This window comes from Lepisosteus oculatus, chromosome 8 (assembly GCF_040954835.1).
Source record: "Lepisosteus oculatus isolate fLepOcu1 chromosome 8, fLepOcu1.hap2, whole genome shotgun sequence".
Taxonomy (NCBI): domain Eukaryota; kingdom Metazoa; phylum Chordata; class Actinopteri; order Semionotiformes; family Lepisosteidae; genus Lepisosteus; species Lepisosteus oculatus.
In genome coordinates this window covers 42,648,176-42,669,834 of record NC_090703.1, presented here as the reverse complement: position 1 = coordinate 42,669,834, position 21,659 = coordinate 42,648,176, and the positions used below count along the sequence as shown (strand labels likewise).

Sequence of the window (21,659 nt, the reverse complement as noted above, 5' to 3'; positions counted from 1 at the left end):
CTCCCACCTCAGCTGTAGTTCTCTGCAGTTCATCCAGAGTGATCATGGGCCTCTTGGCTGCATCTCTGATCAGTCTTCTCCTTGTCTGAGCTGAAAGTTTAGAGGGACGGCCAGGTCTTGGTAGATTTGCAGTGGTCTGATACTCCTTCCATTTCAAGATGATCGCTTGCACAGTGCTCCTTGGGATGTTTGAAGCTTGGGAAATCTTTTTGTATCCAAATCCGGCTTTAAACTTCTCCACAACAGTATTACGGACCTGCCTGGTGTGTTCCTTGGTCTTCATGATGCTCTCTGCGCTTTCAACAGAACCTTGAGACTATCACAGAGCAGGTGCATTTATACAGAGACTTGATTACACACAGGTGGATTCTATTTATCACCATCAGTCATTTAGGACAACATTGGATCATTCAGAGATCCTCGCTGAACTTCTGGAGTGAGTTTGCTGCACTGAAAGTAAAGGGGCCGAATAATTTTGCACGCCCCACTTTTCATTTTTTTATTAGTTAAAAAGTTTCAAAAATCCAATAGATTTCGTTCCACTTCACAATTGTGTCCCACTTGTTGGTGATTCTTCACATAAAATAAAAAATTTATATCTTTATGTTTGAAGCCTGAAATGTGGCAAAAGGTTGAAAAGTTCAAGGGGGCCGAATACTTTCGCAAGGCACTGTATGTATTTCAGGCTATTAATTAATGTTTCCCTAAAAGGAGTTTTTAAACAGAAGTTCAGGAGAAGGTCAAATTCTACATGTGATCTCGCCCACTTTTGCTCTCCTACGCAAAAATATCTAATCTACTAAGCACTCTTTTGTGGATCTTTCTCACACATCTTACTCCGATAGAATTTGCAGCCACCTCTCACCACTCCTTTCGATTTCTCCATTTATTGTTGACTACTACAGCAACATAGCTCCTCGTTCAAACCCAGGTGACGGTTCTTTTGCAAACTTGACTGCTTGTTGAGTCTCTCCATCTACAACACTCATCCATCATCATTTCCTCTCTCCCTTACCACTCTGCAGCAGTCAGCACAATCACCTGACTCCCACCCCTTCATCCAGGCCTGGCTGGATCCGACCACCGTTCTTCTTCCCTGAGACTAACACAGTCCAGTTTCTGTTCCCATCTCCCTTAGAGAGATCCACATCAGTCAAAGTTCTCTTACACCAACTCCAGCATTTTTTCTGCCCATTCCTATCCTTGCCATATCTCTCACTCCCAACACCCTTTTTCAAAATTCCAGTCACTAGATATCAGTGAAGGGGTTATGGCTTGTTTGCAGAAGACGCTGCAGGAGCAAGAAGTCACCTTTTCTTCCTCCAACTCTATCTCTTTGACCTGTACCTCTCCATGCTTTAAGGAAAACTACCAGCTGGCTCCAGTAGATCAAGCCTACTCTTCTCTTCCAGCCCCCTTTCCTAAAATCAGCCCTCCCAAGTACTCCAGCATAACCCCATTTCCTGGACTTCTCCCTGTAACCCTCTCCAACTCCATCCCTTCTCACTGCTCTCTTCTCTTCTCTACAACCTCTTCTTGGCTTGCTTTCTCCCTTCTCCTCTCTGTGTGTTGTTCTTTACCCCTCCCTTGGCCCCCATGTTTCAGCTGTCCACATAAGAGCCCCCAAGCCCCCATTGACCCTCACTCCACTCCCTATGTGGGTGTGAGGGCACATCTTTGGTCTGCACTGGGTCTGAGCTCTTCCATCACAGTCCTTGCAGTACCCCCCCAGATTTTCCACCTGTGGCTCCAGTGGACTAGGCTTATGAAACTACTTTATTGGAATTTTTACCTAGCCTTTTCCATGTACAGGGATGTCTCACATTACCAGAACATAAGCACAATTTGAAAGCCTACAGTATCTTTCTGGAACTTGCTGTCCTCTTCAGTGGATCAGTTTTTGTATGAATACCATAAACCGATCTCTGCAGCAGAGGTCAAATTTCTGATTTTGCCTGTTCTGTTCTCCAGCTTATAAATAGGTCACCTCCTAAGCACCCCTTTACATCTTTCCACCCCTTTATATCTCTTGAAGCTGCTCCCTGGCTCATTCCGCACAAAAAGTGAAGAGGAGGTTCTGTGTGTTTTGTGTGAAGTAAATATCTTAAAATACGGTGCATCTGCCAAAATGTTTAGAGACAGTAAACAGTTAAATTCTTTGAAAGACATACCAGCTGTGATAATTATACAATGAAGCAGAAACATATTTTGTTGCACCTGGAAACCAAGAATTAGACAGTGGAAAAGCAAGAACTAACATTTCTCTGGCAACCAAAGATATGCTAACTATATACTATGTATTTTGTGTTTTCTATTTAATAAAGTCATGAAGTTAACTATTTTGGGCACTTGTTTACTTTGTAGGTCTTAACTGACCCTGGTAAGCAGCTTACTGCATCATGAATTGTCTGCTTAAACTCCTTAACTTCTAACAACTGTATTTTGAAACTAATTTTAAAATTAGGATTTATTTTAGGTGGGCTTTGGATTAATGGCCATTTTATTGTAAACATCTGCTTTGCAGAGCTGAGATACAATTGTTTAATGCAAAGCAAACTAGGTAAAAAAAGAGAATGGTTATGTACTGCATATACCTTAAGTGAAAACATTAAGGAGCACTTACTTTAGCATACAATTTATATACATTGCATACAGTAGCTTGCCTTTTACCACATAAAGGAGTACATATTTAAAATAAAATTATGATTTTTCATCAGTAAACAATATTAAGCAGCATTAAAATAGCAGATTGATTAATGTTTTCTTTGTAAACCACACTACAATGGACTTCAGGCTTCCCTTTTCTTATTTTTGGAAAAATCAGAGCAATAAGATCATTATTACAGGAACATCTGAGATTCCTACCAAAACCTGTGAAGTGAAATAAGTTTTGAAAGGTTGAATCCAAGCTAACTGCATTCTGAAATATAAAAGAAAATTATGCATTTCAAAATTATTGATTCCACAGATTGTTAAATTTCATGAGCTTTAGTTTTCTTTTAATATATTAAGAAATCCTCCCAGTTTACAAAACATAAATATAGCTATAATATAATGAGTGAAATAATAATGGTATCTATAAAAGTTATGGCAAAACACTAACCTGAATCAGAAACTGTATATATTTTTCTTAAAGAAGTCACTATAGAGTAATTTGTTGTGTCAGGGTCTAGTTATATTATATTACCTTCATCACAAGCTGAAATCTGCTTCTTCATACTCCAATATTTGGCATGTGACACCAACAAGACAGCACCAAAAAAGCATGTTTCTTTTACATTCATAAAACATTGTTATTACCTACAGGTATGTATACGTTATTAACAGCTTCAAGGCTTATTATAATGAAAATGAAACACTTTTGTAAGAAATTCATTTGTGAAAATTTAATTTTAATGTCCTAGCTAAATATTGTGAAGGCATCATTAATTGTTATAAACAGTGATCAATTTGTTTCTTGTTTATTGTACTGTTAATCAACTCATTACTGTTTATCGGCTATGTCAAAACTCCTGACTTGTTAACATTAAAGAATTTAAGAAGGGGTTAGATTGGGGCTCTGCATTAGTGTACAAGCTGCAAAGAAAAAGGTAGAGGTTAGGTTCATGCTGAGTAAAAGTAAAAATGAATGAAGAAAAAACTAAATTCAATCTGGGGGGGTTTCTTAGAATGTGTTGAGGCGAGAGAGGGGAAAATTAATATTAATTATTAAAATAAAAATAATATACACCTTTTTGGACTGCAGGGCAGTGAAATAACAATGTTTTTTTCTATAGCACATCACTGTTATGTAATCCTACCCATCTGAGTCAGCTTCATTAAAGTTTAAACAGCTTAACACTTCATTATCAAGAAAGAGTGAAAATGAATTCCCTTAAAAAGTCCAGGTCTTGGTTAAAAAAGTATTTCTCCAGAGTCTTCTGTCCTGAGAAAGGAGAATAAACTTTGAGAATTAATGTCAATGTACTAGCAATAATATCTTTCAAATTCCTATAGTGGGTAGGAATTCTGAATCGATCAGGAAGTCACATACCTACAGATGTACAGTAACATTGTGGCCACATTACAAAAAATGCAAGAAATGTTGTCTTCAAGCTTCAGGAAGATGTCACTTGGGGATGCTGGATACAATACACATTATCAAGATGTCAGCATGTTACCAAATCCCAAGATGACAGGTAAACTTTGCAGCAACGTAGTGATAATGTTACATAATGGCTCCAACAATGTAAAGAACTCCACTGTCAGGGTAAGTGATATCAGGTCTTGGAGAATTCAACGTTGTATTGCCATTACATTTCTCTACAAAGCTTCAACTTCATTTGTTAGCTGGATCTGACCTTGAATTCCACATAGCATTTATTCAACAGGTGAGCAATTCTGGAAAAACATATTTTGACAATATAAGTACAAAAAGACAAGACAAGCTAAAGGAAACTGCACTTAATACTATGCTCTTCAAAAAAAAGTTTAGTGCATAATGTTGTGATTAGTTAGGTTATTGAACTTTTTTAAAAAATTATATTCTGTAATGAACACATTGTCTTTACAAAGAAACACACTGTATATTAGATTATATATACTTCTTCACTGCATACCATAACTGAGTTGAGAAAGAGTAACAATGTGAGGGATTGTCATTCTTATGACAGGTGTACAGTATTTTGCATGGAAATAGATAATTATTTTGGAATTCCAGAAAAGGACTGAACTTCTCAAATCAAGGCAACATGACATTTTTCAAGCCAGAACCTTCATTCAGCCTCTGTTTACCTAAAGAACGGTGGAGTCATTTGCTCAGAATTAAATGTATTAATGATACCTGATGATTGTATGTGTGATACTTAATGACTGCGGTAATTACTAGTATTTACCTGTTACTTATTTGCTTATATAAATGCTAGACATTTCATTTTTTTAACACTGAGAAAAGAGAAACTTTCATAAACTTTTACTACCATAAAATTGTGGTTCAGTGATGGTAGTAATGGGAACAGATTGCTTGTTGTGATACTAAAGATAATTTCATGTTTATTCTCCCAATTTTAAAATTATAAATTGACACATAACTCAAAACAAAAGGAAATAAGAAACAGTTAATTTGCAGCAAATCATTCAAAAATGCTTTTAATCAATCATTTTTGCACAAGTCTCCAGTGATTGTACATAGGTATGTACACAAAACCTTTAAGCTGTACAAACCTAAAAGGTTACACCTTTACATTTTTCACAGCAATGTATTTTCTCAGAAAAGCAGAAAAATAATATTTTATTAAGACAAACAAGATGTTTGTTATAGTGGCAGTGCTCAAACATCACACCTAGAGTAAAACTGTTTAAGGAATTAAAAATAATTATTTTAACAACAAACAACAAATGTTATGATTATTCGTGACAACGTATCAGGTAACTGCAACTTCATAAACCAGAAGAATGATCCTTCATACTGTACTAGCTTCAAGTCCACTCAATTACATTCAAAAGCCATCCATCTGGGAAACTTAAAAATTAATGATTAAACCTTCTTAACCTCCCTTTTATAAGTTTACTCTGGTAAACCATGGTAAAAGCAGAGTAGGGTGTAATAAGCACAGTGATATCATGGCAAAGCACAAATAGGTATAATAAGGCAAGATATAAACCAGAAGATTCCCTGGCAAGGCAAAGAAACTGCATAGTGTAGTCATGGTAGAACCGAGAGAAAACATATTTACTGTGTCCACTATCGTAAGGGTCCAGTCATTGTAAAAACTATATAGACAGAGACTTACAGAGTGTGCAAAGGTAACAAAAAGAGTGTAAATGCTATCTGGAGTCTTGCTTCATGTGTCCTTTACTGTACATTGGCATTAACCAAATCTACTATTGGCAAGATAATGCATACATTAAATTTAATGTAAAATATTGTATATAGTGTATGTAAGCGTTATTATTCTAAGTATCAGTGTGTTTGTGCATATGTGGAGAACACTGTAAAATGTTCATTTCTGAATCTGAATTAAAGCAAATCTGAGAAAAAAGATTTGATCTTCAACATTGACCATTTTGTCATGTAAATTGTACATCTTTGAAAACTACTAGATACTATAGTACCAACTTGAAAGTCTTCAACAGAATAACTATAGAAGATTAAATACAATATTCTAGAAACAATATACAGTATCACTATGCCTTTATTTAATAATATTGTTGTTTAGAATTTTCAGTCTTTGTGCATTTACTTAGAGTGCCGTAAGATCATTTCAATCAAATGTTTTGTCTTTTTTTAGTAATTAACTAAAATATGTACTTTTTTGGTACATAGGTTTTCTTCTGGTACAGCATTTAATTCTTTTTTTTTTCATTCAACACTTCCCAAGGTTCTGAATGCTGTGAGATAGCATTGATATTGTAGCTGCAGTACTGAATTCATAGTTTCCCTTTTTCTTAGTATTATCACTATTAAATACATTTTTTTTTCTGACCGGTGCATCTGTAAGTGCCTCTTCTTAGAATATTATTATTTGTTGGCATTTGAATTTTTGGAATATTTTTGCCCATAAGATAACAAAAACGAAAGCTATTTTATTTTTCATAAATAAAAATATCTTAATTCAGTAGCAAAGCATATTTTTTCTTCTGTACATATAACTGCAAAGTACAAATAGTTATTTTTTAAGGATTCCCCCGTCTTTTTAAATGTTAAATAATGTACAATATTTAACAGTGTTAATGCAGTGCGTTTTCATGAAGCTAGTCCTCATAGTGATTTAAATTGTACCTGAATTCATGAAAAGCAAATCAAAAATGCCACTGAAAACATGCACCTACGTACTTTGATTTGACAAATGTGCTGTAGATTATGCATGCTTTAATCCATATAGAAAAAAAATCAATGCCAAATACAGTTATCTGTGTGTTGTGCATACAGTGGATTCTGCTTGCGTCTATAAGCTCGTTAAGATAAAAGGTTTATTTTTCAGCTATTATTTTTGTCTAAGCTTTTTGCCATTCATTTTTAAGCCTGAGCCAGTGGCTTATTCCAAGTAGGATGGGTCTACAGTTTATCCTTGTCCCATTGGGTGAGACTGAGCTTCAGCCAGGCCACAAACTTGGAGTGGATGCATGCTTTGATCTCTCGATTTGGAGAGCTTTGCAACACATATTGTACATTTACAGAACAGTGAAGGAGAGGAAAATTACAGCATGTTTCAGCGGGCTACTTTGACTTTTACACATTAGTTTAACAAACTGAAACCTTAACACCTTTTGTTCCTCTGTCCTAGCTAAGGAACCATAGTTTTAACTGCTGTATTCATTTTTATATCCGTAATTTACATGAAACATGTTTATTTTCCCCTTCACAGTATGACAATCTGAAATTAAAAGGTTTATTTAAAGACTGTTAAAGCATATTCATTTAATCTTTTTAATTTTTGGATGCTTCTCAGCCATAGTAATGCCCTTTATGGAATCAATTCAGCAGAGTTAAAAGTAGCTAAAAAATATATGACAGCTATGCCATGTTTTTTGGCAGATATTTCTGTTCACTTCAAGTAATAAAAATGAACAATAACAATAATAAAAACAAAGTATAAACTTCATTATGAAGTAAATTGCATTTCAATTTAAGCAACTTGCAACAAATGACAAACTAATTTTCTAGAACATGCTGTTACCCTGAATAGTATGGCCATGTTCCTTGTATTAGAAATCTTATGGTAGACTGAACTTGAGCCCTGGAATATTTTTGTGTTTTTCTTTTTACAAAAATGTATTTTATAAAACAAAAACATTTAGTAGCTTTTACTTGGGGTAGTTCATTGTGGATTTCTGGGTAAATTAATGCGTGTTTATTTCAAAGTGCTAGTAATGGCAGCAAAAATATCCTTTGATTATGCTACCACGGTTTTTGGCGTTTTTTCATTTTAGTGTATTTTAATCTCAAATAATATAATATGAACATGAAAAAAAAACATTCTTGTTCCTATTCAGAATCAGTGTGCTTTTTGATATCACCACTAACATTGTACATTAATGCTTCTGTAACAATATTCTGAATAAATTAAGACATGATTACGTATAATTTACAAGGAAAACATATGACAATCATTAAAAAGTATTAACTGTCTGTTTTTGCTGATTGTTAAAGGTACAGCACTGATATTTCAGCAGAGGTCAAATAGTGGTGTGAAACAACAGGTTGTGGTTTATCTTTTCCAGAAATAAAGAAAACAAACTCTTTCATGGGTTTTCTTTGCCTGTTCTTCTTCTTCTACTTCTGGTACCCTTTGCAGGATTTCAAAGCAAAATGTTAAACTTTGGACTGTCTTACATCCTTCCACTCCATTTTAGTGTTTTGCAGGGCCTGTGTCTTTTTCTCATCAACTTGAACATAGTCCACTCGGTGTTCATCAGCAAGCAAGGGTTTCTGCAAATAGAACAGAAGGACTATAAAAACAGAGAACCGTAGAGTAAAATAAGGTATTTATTAAGTAGCAAAATATACATTCATTTTTTTGGGATTATATATTCTTGAACCCATCCAATGTATCCATCTGCCTGAGTAGTGTCATTCCCGTTACCGTTATAGAAAAGTGAGAAATTGCTTTAACATTTGAGCTAAGGGGGGATGTGACTTACTATCCAGCATGAGCAGTCAGCCAAGTCAAAAAAATAGTATAGTGCCATAGTATCAGAAAAAGAAAGTACTTTTTTGAATTGCAGGTTTCAAAAGGGAAATCAAGCCAAAAAATGCATACAGAAAAACAGCAGAACAGCACAAAACTCAACCAACAATTACTACAACTCCTAGGCCAGGTTATATACTGTCCTTATAACACTCAGTCCTTATCCTCTTGATGGACAGGTGAACCTCTAACCTGACACTAGATGGTGGAACAGACATATACAAGACAACATTGTGGGTCCACAACGGGTAACACACAACAAAATACAACAACACATGTAATATAAAAATAACATAGCGATAGACACTACAAAAAGAACGATATACAAATGTCAAATGACAGGCCACAAGACAATGAAACAAGGGCCAAGTACAGCCCATCGTAACAGGTAGGAACTTTAGGCAGATTGTGCGAGCCGAGTCAATTGTTTTGCGATGCTGGAGTCAACACTCCTATTCTTATGAGCAGTGCTATGGGATTTTAATGACCAAGTAAACTGAGGACCTCAGTTTAACATTTCATGAAAGGGATGACACCTTCTACAGAACCTCCCCCTCCTTGGTCATCATACTTGGTCATTGGATTAGAAAATCTGGTCCAGAAGGAAACATGCCAAATAATAATCTACATTAAACTGTGCTTTCACTGGAGAGCCTGTCCCATGAGTGACCAAGCAATACTATGTGGACAGCTCAAAGGTAATCTTTACAAAATTGCCTATTTACTTCCTAGTTTAAAGCATACAATGCATATTAGATTCCTAATATTTTTCATATAATCATTTGTTGATGTTTATAATCCACACTGAAATTCTAGAGGTAAAATTTGCTTTTACCACTTTTCAGTTTTTATTTAGCCATTTATTTATTTTATTTATTATTATGTGTTTTTTGCTGTGAGTGTGTGAAGTAGGTTGTGTATGTAAAAAAATAGTAATTGCTACATTATAGTGGCATTGTGGCAGGACTGCAAACTTTAAAGCAAGAACATATTAAAACTGTGCAAGGGTTCAGCTACTATTGCAAGGCACTGTATAATAACTTCTGTGTACAGTTGATTGCGGAACTGCCACTAGAGGATAATGTCAGAAAGACAATCCTGCCTCTGCTTAAAGAGCAGTTGCCTGGATACAGCAGGAGTGTACATGGAAATTGGTTTCTTTCTTCTCAAATTTAAGTGAAAAGCATGAAACACCACAATGTGTACTACTGGGTGTAGAACATTGACTGCTGATGGTCGGATTTGGAAAACAGGAAAGTAAAATTGGGATTCTAGCAGCACTGTTTCACAATTATGAGAAAAGAAATAGGAACCCAGGAGACTTAATTAATTGTTAATTGTTAATTAATAACAAGAGTAGATGCTGCGATGCCTGTTTGAAGTCCAGCAAACACAAGGCTGATTCAATTTCTTCCTTCAAATAGAGCTTTTGCCTACTCCATAAAGGAATCTTTGACCATGTGAGAGTTAATTTCCTGACCTGAAGCTCATAGTTTCCGTGTGATTATTGTTGAAATTGATTGGACCAGTCTATCGGTTATCTAATAGACTATGATTTCAGTGATCACCTGCACCTGCCATTGGCGGTAGTCCAGGTGATAGCATTTCTTATAGAAGCTGCCATTTTCTATTAATAACTCAAGAAAGCATTTAACAGCTATGGTTTTCAGTACATCATGAGTCAATTCAGTTCTGAGTTTTAAAATTGTTTGTACCAGCATTCAGTGTATGTATAAGCATGTTTTAGTGACAACTTTGGGTTGTGTAGGGGAAAACAAATAATTATCTAAAACATACACAGAATTATGTTTTCAAATATGTTTGGCCCATTCTGTTATGAGGTGATATATGTAATGTGGGTAAAAAGAGCTTGATTTAAGAAATGTGTTGTGTAATTCTGCTTTTACAGAATTCTGCAGAACTAAAATATGATCATAAAGCAATGAGAATTATATAAGGAGTCAACATTCTTTTGAGAAACCTGAATGAAGTTTTTCAGAATTATAAAGCAAAAATTGTAGTTGTGTTTAAATTAAAAAAGACAGTGAAAGCAATTTTGGATAGTGCTTAAAAAAGCAACATTTCTAATAAACTAGTCCTTGTCTCTGAAGGTGGAACTAATTGATAGCTCTTTTCCCTTTTGTGTGGAACTGACAGTAGTTACAAAAGGATTCTGTCAGACTTTTTCTTTAAAAATAACCTTTGTACCAGACTGAAAATACCTTCCTTAACTAAATTCTCTAACATAGCAGAGCAAGTGAAGATTACAGTAATATACTGTTACAGGTTGAGGTAAGTGGTAATGGAGGTGTCTCAAAGAATCTACGCACAGTTGGTCTAACTAGTGTCAATATTTCCACTTCCTAGACGAGCTTCAATCCTAGGGATCTTTACTTAGTTGCAATTGGTGTGAGACACACTGATTAAAATAATCTTCTGGGTTATTTTAGTTAATTATATTCTGGGTAAATGATTTAGAGTATCAAAAGTGTAGAAGTGAAGAAGACAATCTGTATAGAAGACAGAGACAGAAGAGGGGAGACAGGAGAAGGACAGAACTTAAAGCATGTCCCACGCAAGAGGTCCTTGTTCAAAAACATTTAAAAAGTCCCAATTGGAGCTACTGTAAGTGTTTGAATCTTCTACAGAAGAGTGCTTGCTGTTCTATAGATTTTGGGGAACTGGATTTCATGAGTCAAGAATCCCTCAGTTAAAACGGCCTCTCCTGCTTAGTGGTTGCATATTTGAATATGGAGATTGGTTCCCATTTATTCTGTGGCTGTATTCTATTTAGTTTAGAAGGCATCTTATCTCTTATTCTGGCCTTCATAGGCATTAGAAGTTAGGTTAGGACATTAGACCTCTGGGACACCTTGTCAGTAAACTTGGAAATAGAATAAGATGTGTGCTGTATGTTTATGTTGTAGTAGTGTTTGTATTGTCACTGTTAATAAATATTTGTCTAACCAAATGTGCCTGAATTATTGCTTTTTTCCAAAAAGAATTAATGTGCCTCAAAAACAGTATGTTCTTGGCAGAAATCTTTACAAGCTTGGGGTTATTATTGTTTTTTTTACTTATTGATTTATCTGCTTGGTCAGTTCCAGATATTCCTCATTTGTGACAATGCATTCTGTATTGATCATATTAACAATGACTGCAAACCTTCAAAACAAAAGACCTTTTTAAAAAATCTTATTCCTAAATAAATAGATCTACCAGAAATATATAATAAAATACATTTGTGATGTACATTATATGAAATACAAGTATGCATTCCCTTACAAGATGTAATCTTTCTTCCTGTCCCACCCTGTATTAGAGCAGTTTCATATTCCCCCAAAACAGCAGAAAACTTTCTGAGTACAATAACGTTAAACCTATTTGCAAGGTGGGTGTTTTATACACAACAGATTCCATTTCAAAGATATTTTGCTTTTTTATGTAATATACCTTTTGTACAGGAGAAGGAGATGCTGAATTGAAGTCCAACGAAAGATAGTCAAGGTTCGATTTTCTTGGCAAGGGAAAAATTGCATTCTCATTGGTAGGAAAGACCAGCTGTCTGGAATCCTGTAATTACAACAAAATTTTAATATTTACATTTTTCTGTACTGTTAAAGTATTACTTCAAACATGGCTCTGGTTTTTTCAGGCTTTACTCACTTGGACTTTGCTCAATAGAAGAACATTTCCTAAGGTAGGATTTTATTTCCTCTAAGGAAAGTTTCCTAAAAAAACTTGCTGAGACATTACACCTACTATAACTGACAGGCACATCCTGTTCTTATTTCTAGTGAAGGTAACTGAAAGTATATTTAATCATTAATAATGGCTGGAGGAAATTATTTTTACCTGGCTACATTTCTGACATTAATGAATGTTGCACTTGTGTATAATTCTACTTAATGAGGAGGTTTTCAACAAAAAAGGCATGTCACAGAAATCTTTGGCATGTGAGGACACAACATAACACTTACTGTATGTACAGTATAACACCTTTAGCAGCAAAAACAGCACATGTATAAGACTGACAAAGTAACATAATGTACAAGTCATTTATCTGGATTAATACCCAGACTGTAAATCAGTAGTCTAATAGAAATGTTTGTCAAGACCCCTTAATCTTCTGATTGAGGTTTCTTAAAAATGTGAATCCCCATAGGTGAAAAAGAATAAGATTGAAAACAGGTAACACTTTAATATACAGTAATGGCCAAAAATGCCTAATGAAATTGAACTGAATAGCACAGGGATAAAACCTGAATGTCTTATGCAAATCCTCTCTTCTGTAGATTTTTAGATTTTTCGTCTATTTGTATCAATATAATATCAATACTATAAAGCATTTGATTAATTATTATTATTATTATTATTATTATTATTATTATTATTATTATTATTATTATTATTATTATAATACATTTCAGATAATCTATTTGATTAGACTCAAAGCAGATAAATGAGCGACAGCAGAAAAATGGAACAGATTAACAGTTTATGATACAATTCCAGTCTCTCAACTTAGTCAATTTAACAATGTGTGACCTTCCTCTTATCAAGATACCTTGGGATTGGTCCTGTTTCATGTTAACACCAACTAGGACTTACAGTATGCCAGTTTGTCTGAATCAGATTACTGTTTTAGGTGAATGCCTATAAGTAAAATATTCTTTAGTCAATACAGAAATTTGTATTGCCAAATGACCCAAAATAAGCACCTTTGCGTGTTTTCCACCTGTTATTGTAGAGATGTTACTGCATATTATTAAGTGGCAAATTAGAGCTACACCTCAATAAGGTAATAACCTGAGATCCAAAAAGAGATGCATGATATCTCCCGTAAATTTGTTTTCTTTAGAAGCCTCTTTATTATGATGACACTATTTCCCATATCATAAATATGATAAGATATCATAGCCTAGTTTGTAATATTATAATACATAATCATTCCCAGTATGTATGCATTTCATCCCAATGGATCCCAAAACACTTAACATACAGTATAGGAGTGGACCAAGTGCAGTTCCCACTTTTTTGTGCCAGTAGTACCACCCACAGCAGATTAGGTGGAAAAGTGATAAAATTACTTTAACAAATGAACAAGACAAAGTGGAATGTTGCTAGGACATGAGGTTGAACGTTCCTACTCTTAGGATCAGTGCCATATGGGATATTTACTATAGTGGCCATGTATTCAGAATCTTGGTCTAATTGACAAGATCTGACAAGATCTGTCATCCAAAGGACAGATCTTTCGAGTCTGGAAATTCTGGTCCAGGGGAAAGATTGCCACCTACTGGTCTCTCACTTGTAACAGCAATGAAATTATCCTTAGAGGTCCTCCACAGCAGAGCGGTTTTTGTTTTTGTGTTCGAAGGTGGTAACAAATATGGATAAAACTTAAATTGCTCCTTTAAGCAATCAAGAGTTTAGTTTTGTTCTGGATTTCGTTCTGAAGTTTTCTATCATAGAATGTTAGCTGAAAAGAACATGTACTAATTAGTTCAGGTGGGTAGCTGCGTCAGCATGCATAGGCTTCAAAGGAACAAGTAATAGGTTTATTCCATGCTGAAAAAAAGAAGAAAGAAAACAACGTTTCGGCCGTGGAGCCTTCTTCAGGTGTGAAGAAGAAGGCTCCACGGCCGAAACGTTGTGTTTTCTTTCTTCTTTTTTTCAGCACGGAATAAACCTATTACTTGTTCATGTGTACTAATTTCTGTTTTTTTCTTCTGTATCTTTTCCATGACCGTGTATTCAAATCACAGTTTTTGTGAATCAAAATATTTAACAATAAAAACAGCTTTAAAAAATGTGTAAAATGCAGGGTCTTGTAAAAAAAAATAAAGAAATTGTAATTGTTATAAAGTTTTTTTGAGATATTAGATTTATTTAAGAGGAAATTCAGCTACAGATACAAATATCTCTCTATATTTTTCCTCACAAGATTTTGGCAGAAACATAAAAGCATAACTATTAATGATTTGTTTTCTGGAGTCCTAAAGTTAAATTTAGACATGCCATCTAGTCTCTTTACCGTTGAAATGCAGTTCTCTTCCTCTTCTCCTAGATTGCCACCAGCTCCAAGCCTTCCTTCCAGTAGAACACAGTGTGTTGGATTGCTGGGAGGGAAAAAAGGACAGTTTCAGGGTTACTGTATATTCCAGAGAACAAGAGAGGATGGTGACACAAGGCTGAAATTACTCAAAACCAAACAAAAAAGCAAGAATAAGATAATGACTGTTTTTTTTTTCTTTTTTAAAGCCAGGATCAGAAATAATACATATTTAAAAACATGACTAAAAAGAGGTCAGTTGAAACTTACTGATATAAAACACACAGTAGAGTGTGATAGTTGAAAGCACAAAATCATAATTTATTAAACACGTTTTCTGAATTAAATTTTTCATTTCATGCAGCTTGGGCCAAAGAGTACATTTTGGCTGGAAGATCCTATTAAAATAAACTTTGATGTTTTGAATTTGGCCTTCACAGAGAGATAAGCATTCTATTCAGTATATTTGATGTGCAAAATACATTTATTTCTAGTATGAATTAACCTGTTGCTGACCACACAGCGACTTTTGTTTTGTTACATGACTTTCTTACTGTTGATTGAAAAGCAGAAATTAAAAGTGACTGTATTCTCAAATATTTATTTGCAGCTGAAATTAAACTTTTGTATCTTACTCACAAGTATTCAACAGATCTATACTGAAGGAAATCATAATCTGGATTTTTAAAAATGTATTCATTTACCTTTTGTAAGTTAACAGACATTTTAAATTCAGAAAATACAAATCATCTTTAATTACTGATACTGTATATGTAGAATGTTAGAATTTAACATCTCTGTTTTTTTGGGGAATTTGGTGTTTTGTTTCACAGATTAATATTATTTCCATGAAATTTTAGCCACACTTCTATTTCTTCGGGTATAAAATTGAGACTATTTGTTCTCACTTGGTAACGTTTTGTGCTCCGTATTCCATGTAATTTTAACCACAAGTTTTATTTTTCTTTTCTCTCTTGATACATCAGTGCACTAATAATCCAGACAGTTTAGAGTACAAGTAAACATATTCAGCGGTGAGGTCAAAAGGCATCAGGTGACTTCCTTTGTGGTAAATGAGAAAAACAAGAGTTGGAGAACCGCTGTTTGATTGTCACTGTTCAACACAAAATTACCTCAGTTAATAGCTACTGTACTGTATATACCAATTGTAACATTGTTAATTCGTGGCTAAAAAGTGCAGTATTTACTTCGTACACTTACCATGGCTCTGTCATAGTCCTTGTAAGGGGTAAATGGGTTGGGTATTCTCTGATTGTGGAAAGGCCTCTGAGATCAAGAGGGGGTGGTCTTGCTGTAACAGAAATAATCACATTGACAAGCACTGAGTACAATTCCCCAAAATTATATAATTATTGTCAATATTTGTGACATAAAAGTCATCATATGTGAGCTTTCCTGTCCTCACTTTTTAAATGACAATTTTGACAATGAAATCTTAAATCACACTTATAAAAATCTTTTGTTTTTAATCTCGGCCTTTGTAGTGTGCAAGATTGCTGTAATTACAGAAATGTTTGATACCCTGAGGAGGCATATTTGTCCTTGGTGAATTTCAGAAGTTTGAACTAAGCCCATATTGAGGAGTTTAGTGTGTATTTCGAAAAACAGATTTGGCTTTCTTTCCCCTTGACTTAGGGGAAAATCCTAGAGGGCTATTTAACCCCCCTTACTGCCCCCAGATAGGTGAAATGAGTCAAGAAGCTTCTGTTGATGCAATGATGGGGAGGATGGAAGAGTGCAAAATTGTTTTGGAGTGTTTGTTACCTGTATACAGGATATACTGTAATTAGCTGGAGATGGTGGAGGGTTATTCCCTTTCATTAGAACTTTACAATTAACTGAAAATGTATTGTATATTTCTCAAGAAAATGTACTACTGTATATATTTTCAGCTGGATGCAATGTACCTATCTATAAAAACATTGAATTCTGCTAGTCTTAGATTACTTAGACATATTGTTTACAGCATTTACTCGACTGTGGATTTTTACTACATTTACTCTACACATACTATTATATTTTACAGAGTAACTAAACTGTTTTTGGAGGACGCCTATGAAAATACCTTACCTTCACTAAATTCTCATGCAATATGTAGATGCATGTAACTGAAACAATATACCAGATCTGTGACAAAAACTGCAATAAGTGAGATTCAGAAATTAGTAAGTGCAGCATGTTTGTTTTCACTCTGTCACATTGGCAAGAAGATAGAAACTGTTCAATTTTTTGTCTTTGAGGTTAGTAGGTGATTGACTGATGAAAATTTCATGTCTCCCTGGTACAACTGGAATCAAATTGTACGGTAATGGAATTCAGACTAAATTTATGCTTAAGCTCCAGTGATCTGAACATCTTTCTTTACGTAAGACGTTTTGTTTCCCCTGTGAGTACAGCATCCCCTGAGACATTCTGTAACTTACTAAGCACAAAATGAATGTGCTTTTGTTCTCCATTCAAATATGTAAATGGAACATTTACATTTATTTCACTGTTTAGCTATGCTGATCATTACCAGATGAGAAGGACTAAAAGGCATGTTATTGTTCTATATCTCAATCAAAACTACTGTTCAAAGGAAGGGAGGGAACAAATTTCAAAGAGGGGTAATACTGATAATTAAAAAAAGAATAAAACAAAACCCTAAAAGACCCTAAAAGTCTCTGTGTATTTTAATCTTCAGATCCTTTTGAAATGCATTAAATACATTTATATTATGAATATTATAATATTTAATAAAGAACATAACCATAAAAATAATACTTTACTACACTAGTCTCTACTGCATATACAACCATGTGCAAATACACTGATATGCAATAGAAATATATTTTTAAGGATGACTAATACTTTTAAAAAGCCTACAAGGCTGACGTGAATAAATAGCCTCCCACACTCATATTCAGCTTCTCAAAGCATGATTTAAAAATCTGTGGATTTTTCTGGCAGCTTGTGTATATGTGGTTCCTGAGTGAATTCGTAGCATGATGTAAATATGAGGAAGAGGAGAACAGACACATCTTGGGTGGCTGACAGTTTAAAAACTTTGTATTTTACAGCAAATCATTGTGCTTTGGTAATAGAAAACGCAGAAGAAATATATAACCAAGAATAAATCATTTTTAAAAGCCTTTTTTCTTTTTGCGTCTGGTTGTTTCTTCACACTGAGTAAGGACAAGCATCTCAAAGTAAAAATTTAGAGAAGAGTTCCGTTCCCCACCCTGGCCCTGGAGGGTCAGATCAAACCTAATTGTTATTGTGGGGTGTTTGACATAATTTGTTTTGTTCTAATGAAGCTAAAAGGCTAATTTTGTAGCACAAAAATCAGATCATATTATGTTATCTTAAAAACGAAATGGCTAAAGATCAACACAGTATTGTGTTAATGAACAAAGAAGAAAGAGCAATGAGAAAAAAATGCAAGAACAATGCTTTTCATTTCAAAGACTTTTCCACTGCTGTGTACATTATGTGCCTCAGAAAATGCTGAAATTATATGTTACTAACATACACAGTAAACCAACAGGAAATTTTTCTGTTTTCAAAAGGAAAATATTCTCACTGAATCAAAAACATGCATCCTTATAAAACAGTTCAGTACACAAGGGCACTGAAAATGTTTTTTTTTCTAATAAAAATAAGTTTACCTTAATAAGAATATATTGTTCTTTCGCGCAGAATTCTGTTTATGAACAGAATGTATGGTCTAATTTTGAAAACAAACCTATTCATAAACTAAAAATAAACATGTTTGTCACAAAACAGTGTCTCACAGAACATGATCAAGATCTGGCTGACAGTCACATAAGACTAACAACAGACAAAGTTACATGATTTGACTGGACATAAATTTTTCTAGGAACTGTGAGGAACCATGGAGCTGCCATTCTGAATGCTTATGTTTTCATTATATACAGTATGGTAAAAAAACATCTGGTATTACGCTACTGGTATTAGATAATGAGATAAAAATACAAAAACAGACTTTTTAGATTTCGTCACTCACAAATTGTAAAAATATATGAAAAATATAGTGGTATTGCAATATAACTGAACTTTAGCTTCATAATTTTTGGTAATGCCACGATTTGTGACTCTTGACTGAAAGCTCCATAAACTCACTTCTTCGTCGTGGTTTGAGGTCACGGTTAACAGGGGGGGGTTCAAGGTCATCAGGCAATTCTGGCAGAGGAACGGCAGTTGGGATTGGATCTGTTTTATTGCCAGACAGGAGGAATTTCATTGAGGTGGGACTCATGGGAATATAGCCATCAGGGGAGCAGTCCAAACTCGACACAGGAGGAGAAGCGCCAGGATTCATTGGGACATAGGAGTCTTCATAGGTGTCCACAGAACTTGAGCTATTTGCTGCAGCCGGAAGAGGCTGAAACAAAGAATGTATGTGATGCAGACCACACAAAGAGCAAATATAAAAAAAAAACAACATCAGTTATTTCTTGAGGCCACGATGAAAATGCCTAGACTAAAGAATCAATGGGCCTTGACTACATCTGGATTTTGATCTCCATAGGCAAAATAGTTTGCATTGAGACTGCAGTATGTGTAAAACTGTCAGTAATAAATACAGTTTATTAATTTAAATTTTTATTAATTAATTTGATTAATTTAAAGCATAAAATAATTTCAAAACCTTCTTACCAAATTAAGGCTGAGCCTTTTGCTCCAGTTTCGCGCTGAGTTGCCTTCAAACTCACCTGTGAGTAAATACAATACCACATTGGTATTTTTTCTTTTGAGACACTATGCTGGTATTTAAATCATTCCTAACACTTTCTGACAACAAAAGTTTCAATGAGATCTACTGTAAGTTCATGAAATCTACAATATAGTCCGAAAGTATGAGAGAAAATCACAAAAGAAAAAAGATTTTTTTTAAATTGTTATTTAAATGTTAAGGCAAAAAATATATAGCTTTTTTTTCATTTTGACAGAATTCTTGAAAAAAAAACAGAGCTGATCCCATAACAAATGGTCAAATTTACTGTAAATTCTGTATTTTCTCATTAGCTACTCCTTGTTATGCACAGTGACACCTTGTACTTCGATAGCTTGACTGCATTGCTGTGTGAACAAAAAAAGTTATTTTATCCATATCTGGAAACATGCTCAAATAAGAACTGTTACATGTTAAAATCTGTTTCAAAGTAACATTTCATCTGACATTTTACTCAGTTAATTAAGAAATACCATTCCTACAACAATGGAAGCCAATAAACAACATATCAGTATATTTAAAGAAACACTGAAAATAGCTAAAAGCTATTCTGTGATAAGTCGCTAAGTAGAACTAGAATTAATAATCAGTTTAATGCTAAAGTTCCAGAAATTTGTATTAGGATTTAGTGATGATTAAGATAAATCACCCACTTTACCTTCCAAGATTTCTGTATTTACTTGTTTTTAATTTTATACACCATTTTCTTTTTGCATATCTGTTGAATCGGTATAAACATGAAACACTTTTGAATATCCTGTATATAATTAATCGTTCTACATTTGTCAAATATACATAATTTATAGTAGAGGTAAAGAGTTTAAGATGTTTCAGCTGATAATTTCCATACCTGGTAGAATGTTTATCTCTAGATTACTGTACATTTTTCTCACTGATTCGAAGGGAATAATGTTTGACTTTTGTGGTCAGTTATTTTGGTCAATAAACTGATTTTAGGAACACAGGCTCGAGAGAGAAGACAACCCCCAAATAATATCACTGACATAACTTTACTGTCCAGCTATAAACACAGATGTTAAATCCTGTTGCTTCTTGCCATTGATCTTGCAGTTGCCATTGATCTTAACAGTTAGTGACCTCAAAACCACTTTTGTGCAGTTTTTGTCTTGAAAATACCTGCAGTGTCTCTCCCTATATCTCAAATAACAACTAAATTGTGGTTTTGTCTGAATGTCACAAACTGGGTAAGTCGAATTAGACAATTCAGCTGAATAGCGGAAATGGCATTGCACTACAGATGGATTAACTTTTTAATGCCTTCTGGATATTACCTCTCCTCACATGATCCAGACCTGCCAGAGAGATTCTTCTTGGGATGATTCCAGGCTGCAAGGCATATGCACCATCCCCGTTCTTCAGCATTATGTGAGGTGATGGCTCATCGGGGCGCCGTTCAGAGAAGCGACTGGGTTTGGGGGGCCGAGGAGGTGGTGTGTTGCATTCCACACCAGCTTCCAAGGACAGCGCCGAGGGGGGTTTGTCAAACTGGAAAATATTTGGAACGTGCTGAACTGTATGAGGGGATTTCTCTAGTGGGGTGGAGGAGGAGGGGACGCTAGGAGGAGAATCTGAGGGTCCCGTGGAACTCAGGGGGGAGAACAGCTGATTGGGGCACAATGGAGAGAGGAACACTTCCTCAAATGCATTGTCAGATGAGTTCTGCTCCAGAGATCTTTCAGAGTTTGACCAGCTATTACATCTGGAAAAAGATCAACATGCGCAGTCAAAAAAACATTCCAAACAAAATGGAAGCTTTAGATATTTCCTAAGTGGGAAATAGTAAAGCCTTGTGCTGACTGTTTTACAAAATAAGAGTTTATTACCAGACTACAAAAAAACAGAGAACACCAAAGTCATGGTGCTGCTGTGATTTAGTTTGACAATGTAGGTTTTATATAGGTACCATATTTGAAATTGCCTGATTGATGGAGAACATTCCAGCATGAAAATATACTGTGGTAAACTTGAAAATAAATAAGATAAGCAGACACAACAGCGGGAGCAAAGAGTTGTGGAAAGAGGGAGGGAGACTATTTCTGTTGCGCAAGAGCTTGATTGCTTGATAGTCATCAATGAATTCTGTTTCCCAACAACCCCTGCTAAACTGTGATATGGCATTCCTATCACTATACTGAAGAGCTCACAGCACAACAGATAA

The 21,659-nt window shown here is 34.7% G+C and overlaps 1 protein-coding gene across 2 annotated transcripts in view; it reads right to left on the bottom strand.

Annotated features, from left to right (window-relative positions):
- Positions 1-5,111: 5,111 nt before the first annotated feature.
- gab3 (GRB2 associated binding protein 3) overlaps positions 5,112-21,659 on the bottom strand; it is a 45,173-nt gene continuing 28,625 nt past the window's right edge. For both annotated transcript variants that reach the window (XM_006632811.3, XM_015351279.2), the window contains exons 4-10: positions 20,773-21,200; positions 19,405-19,460; positions 18,868-19,129; positions 15,946-16,036; positions 14,707-14,791; positions 12,123-12,242; positions 5,112-8,410 (exon numbers count right to left, since the gene is read on the bottom strand). In XM_006632811.3, the coding sequence (XP_006632874.1) occupies positions 8,294-8,410; positions 12,123-12,242; positions 14,707-14,791; positions 15,946-16,036; positions 18,868-19,129; positions 19,405-19,460; positions 20,773-21,200 (1,159 nt within the window). In that variant the 3' untranslated portion in view covers positions 5,112-8,293. The remainder of the gene's footprint in view (positions 8,411-12,122; positions 12,243-14,706; positions 14,792-15,945; positions 16,037-18,867; positions 19,130-19,404; positions 19,461-20,772; positions 21,201-21,659) is intronic.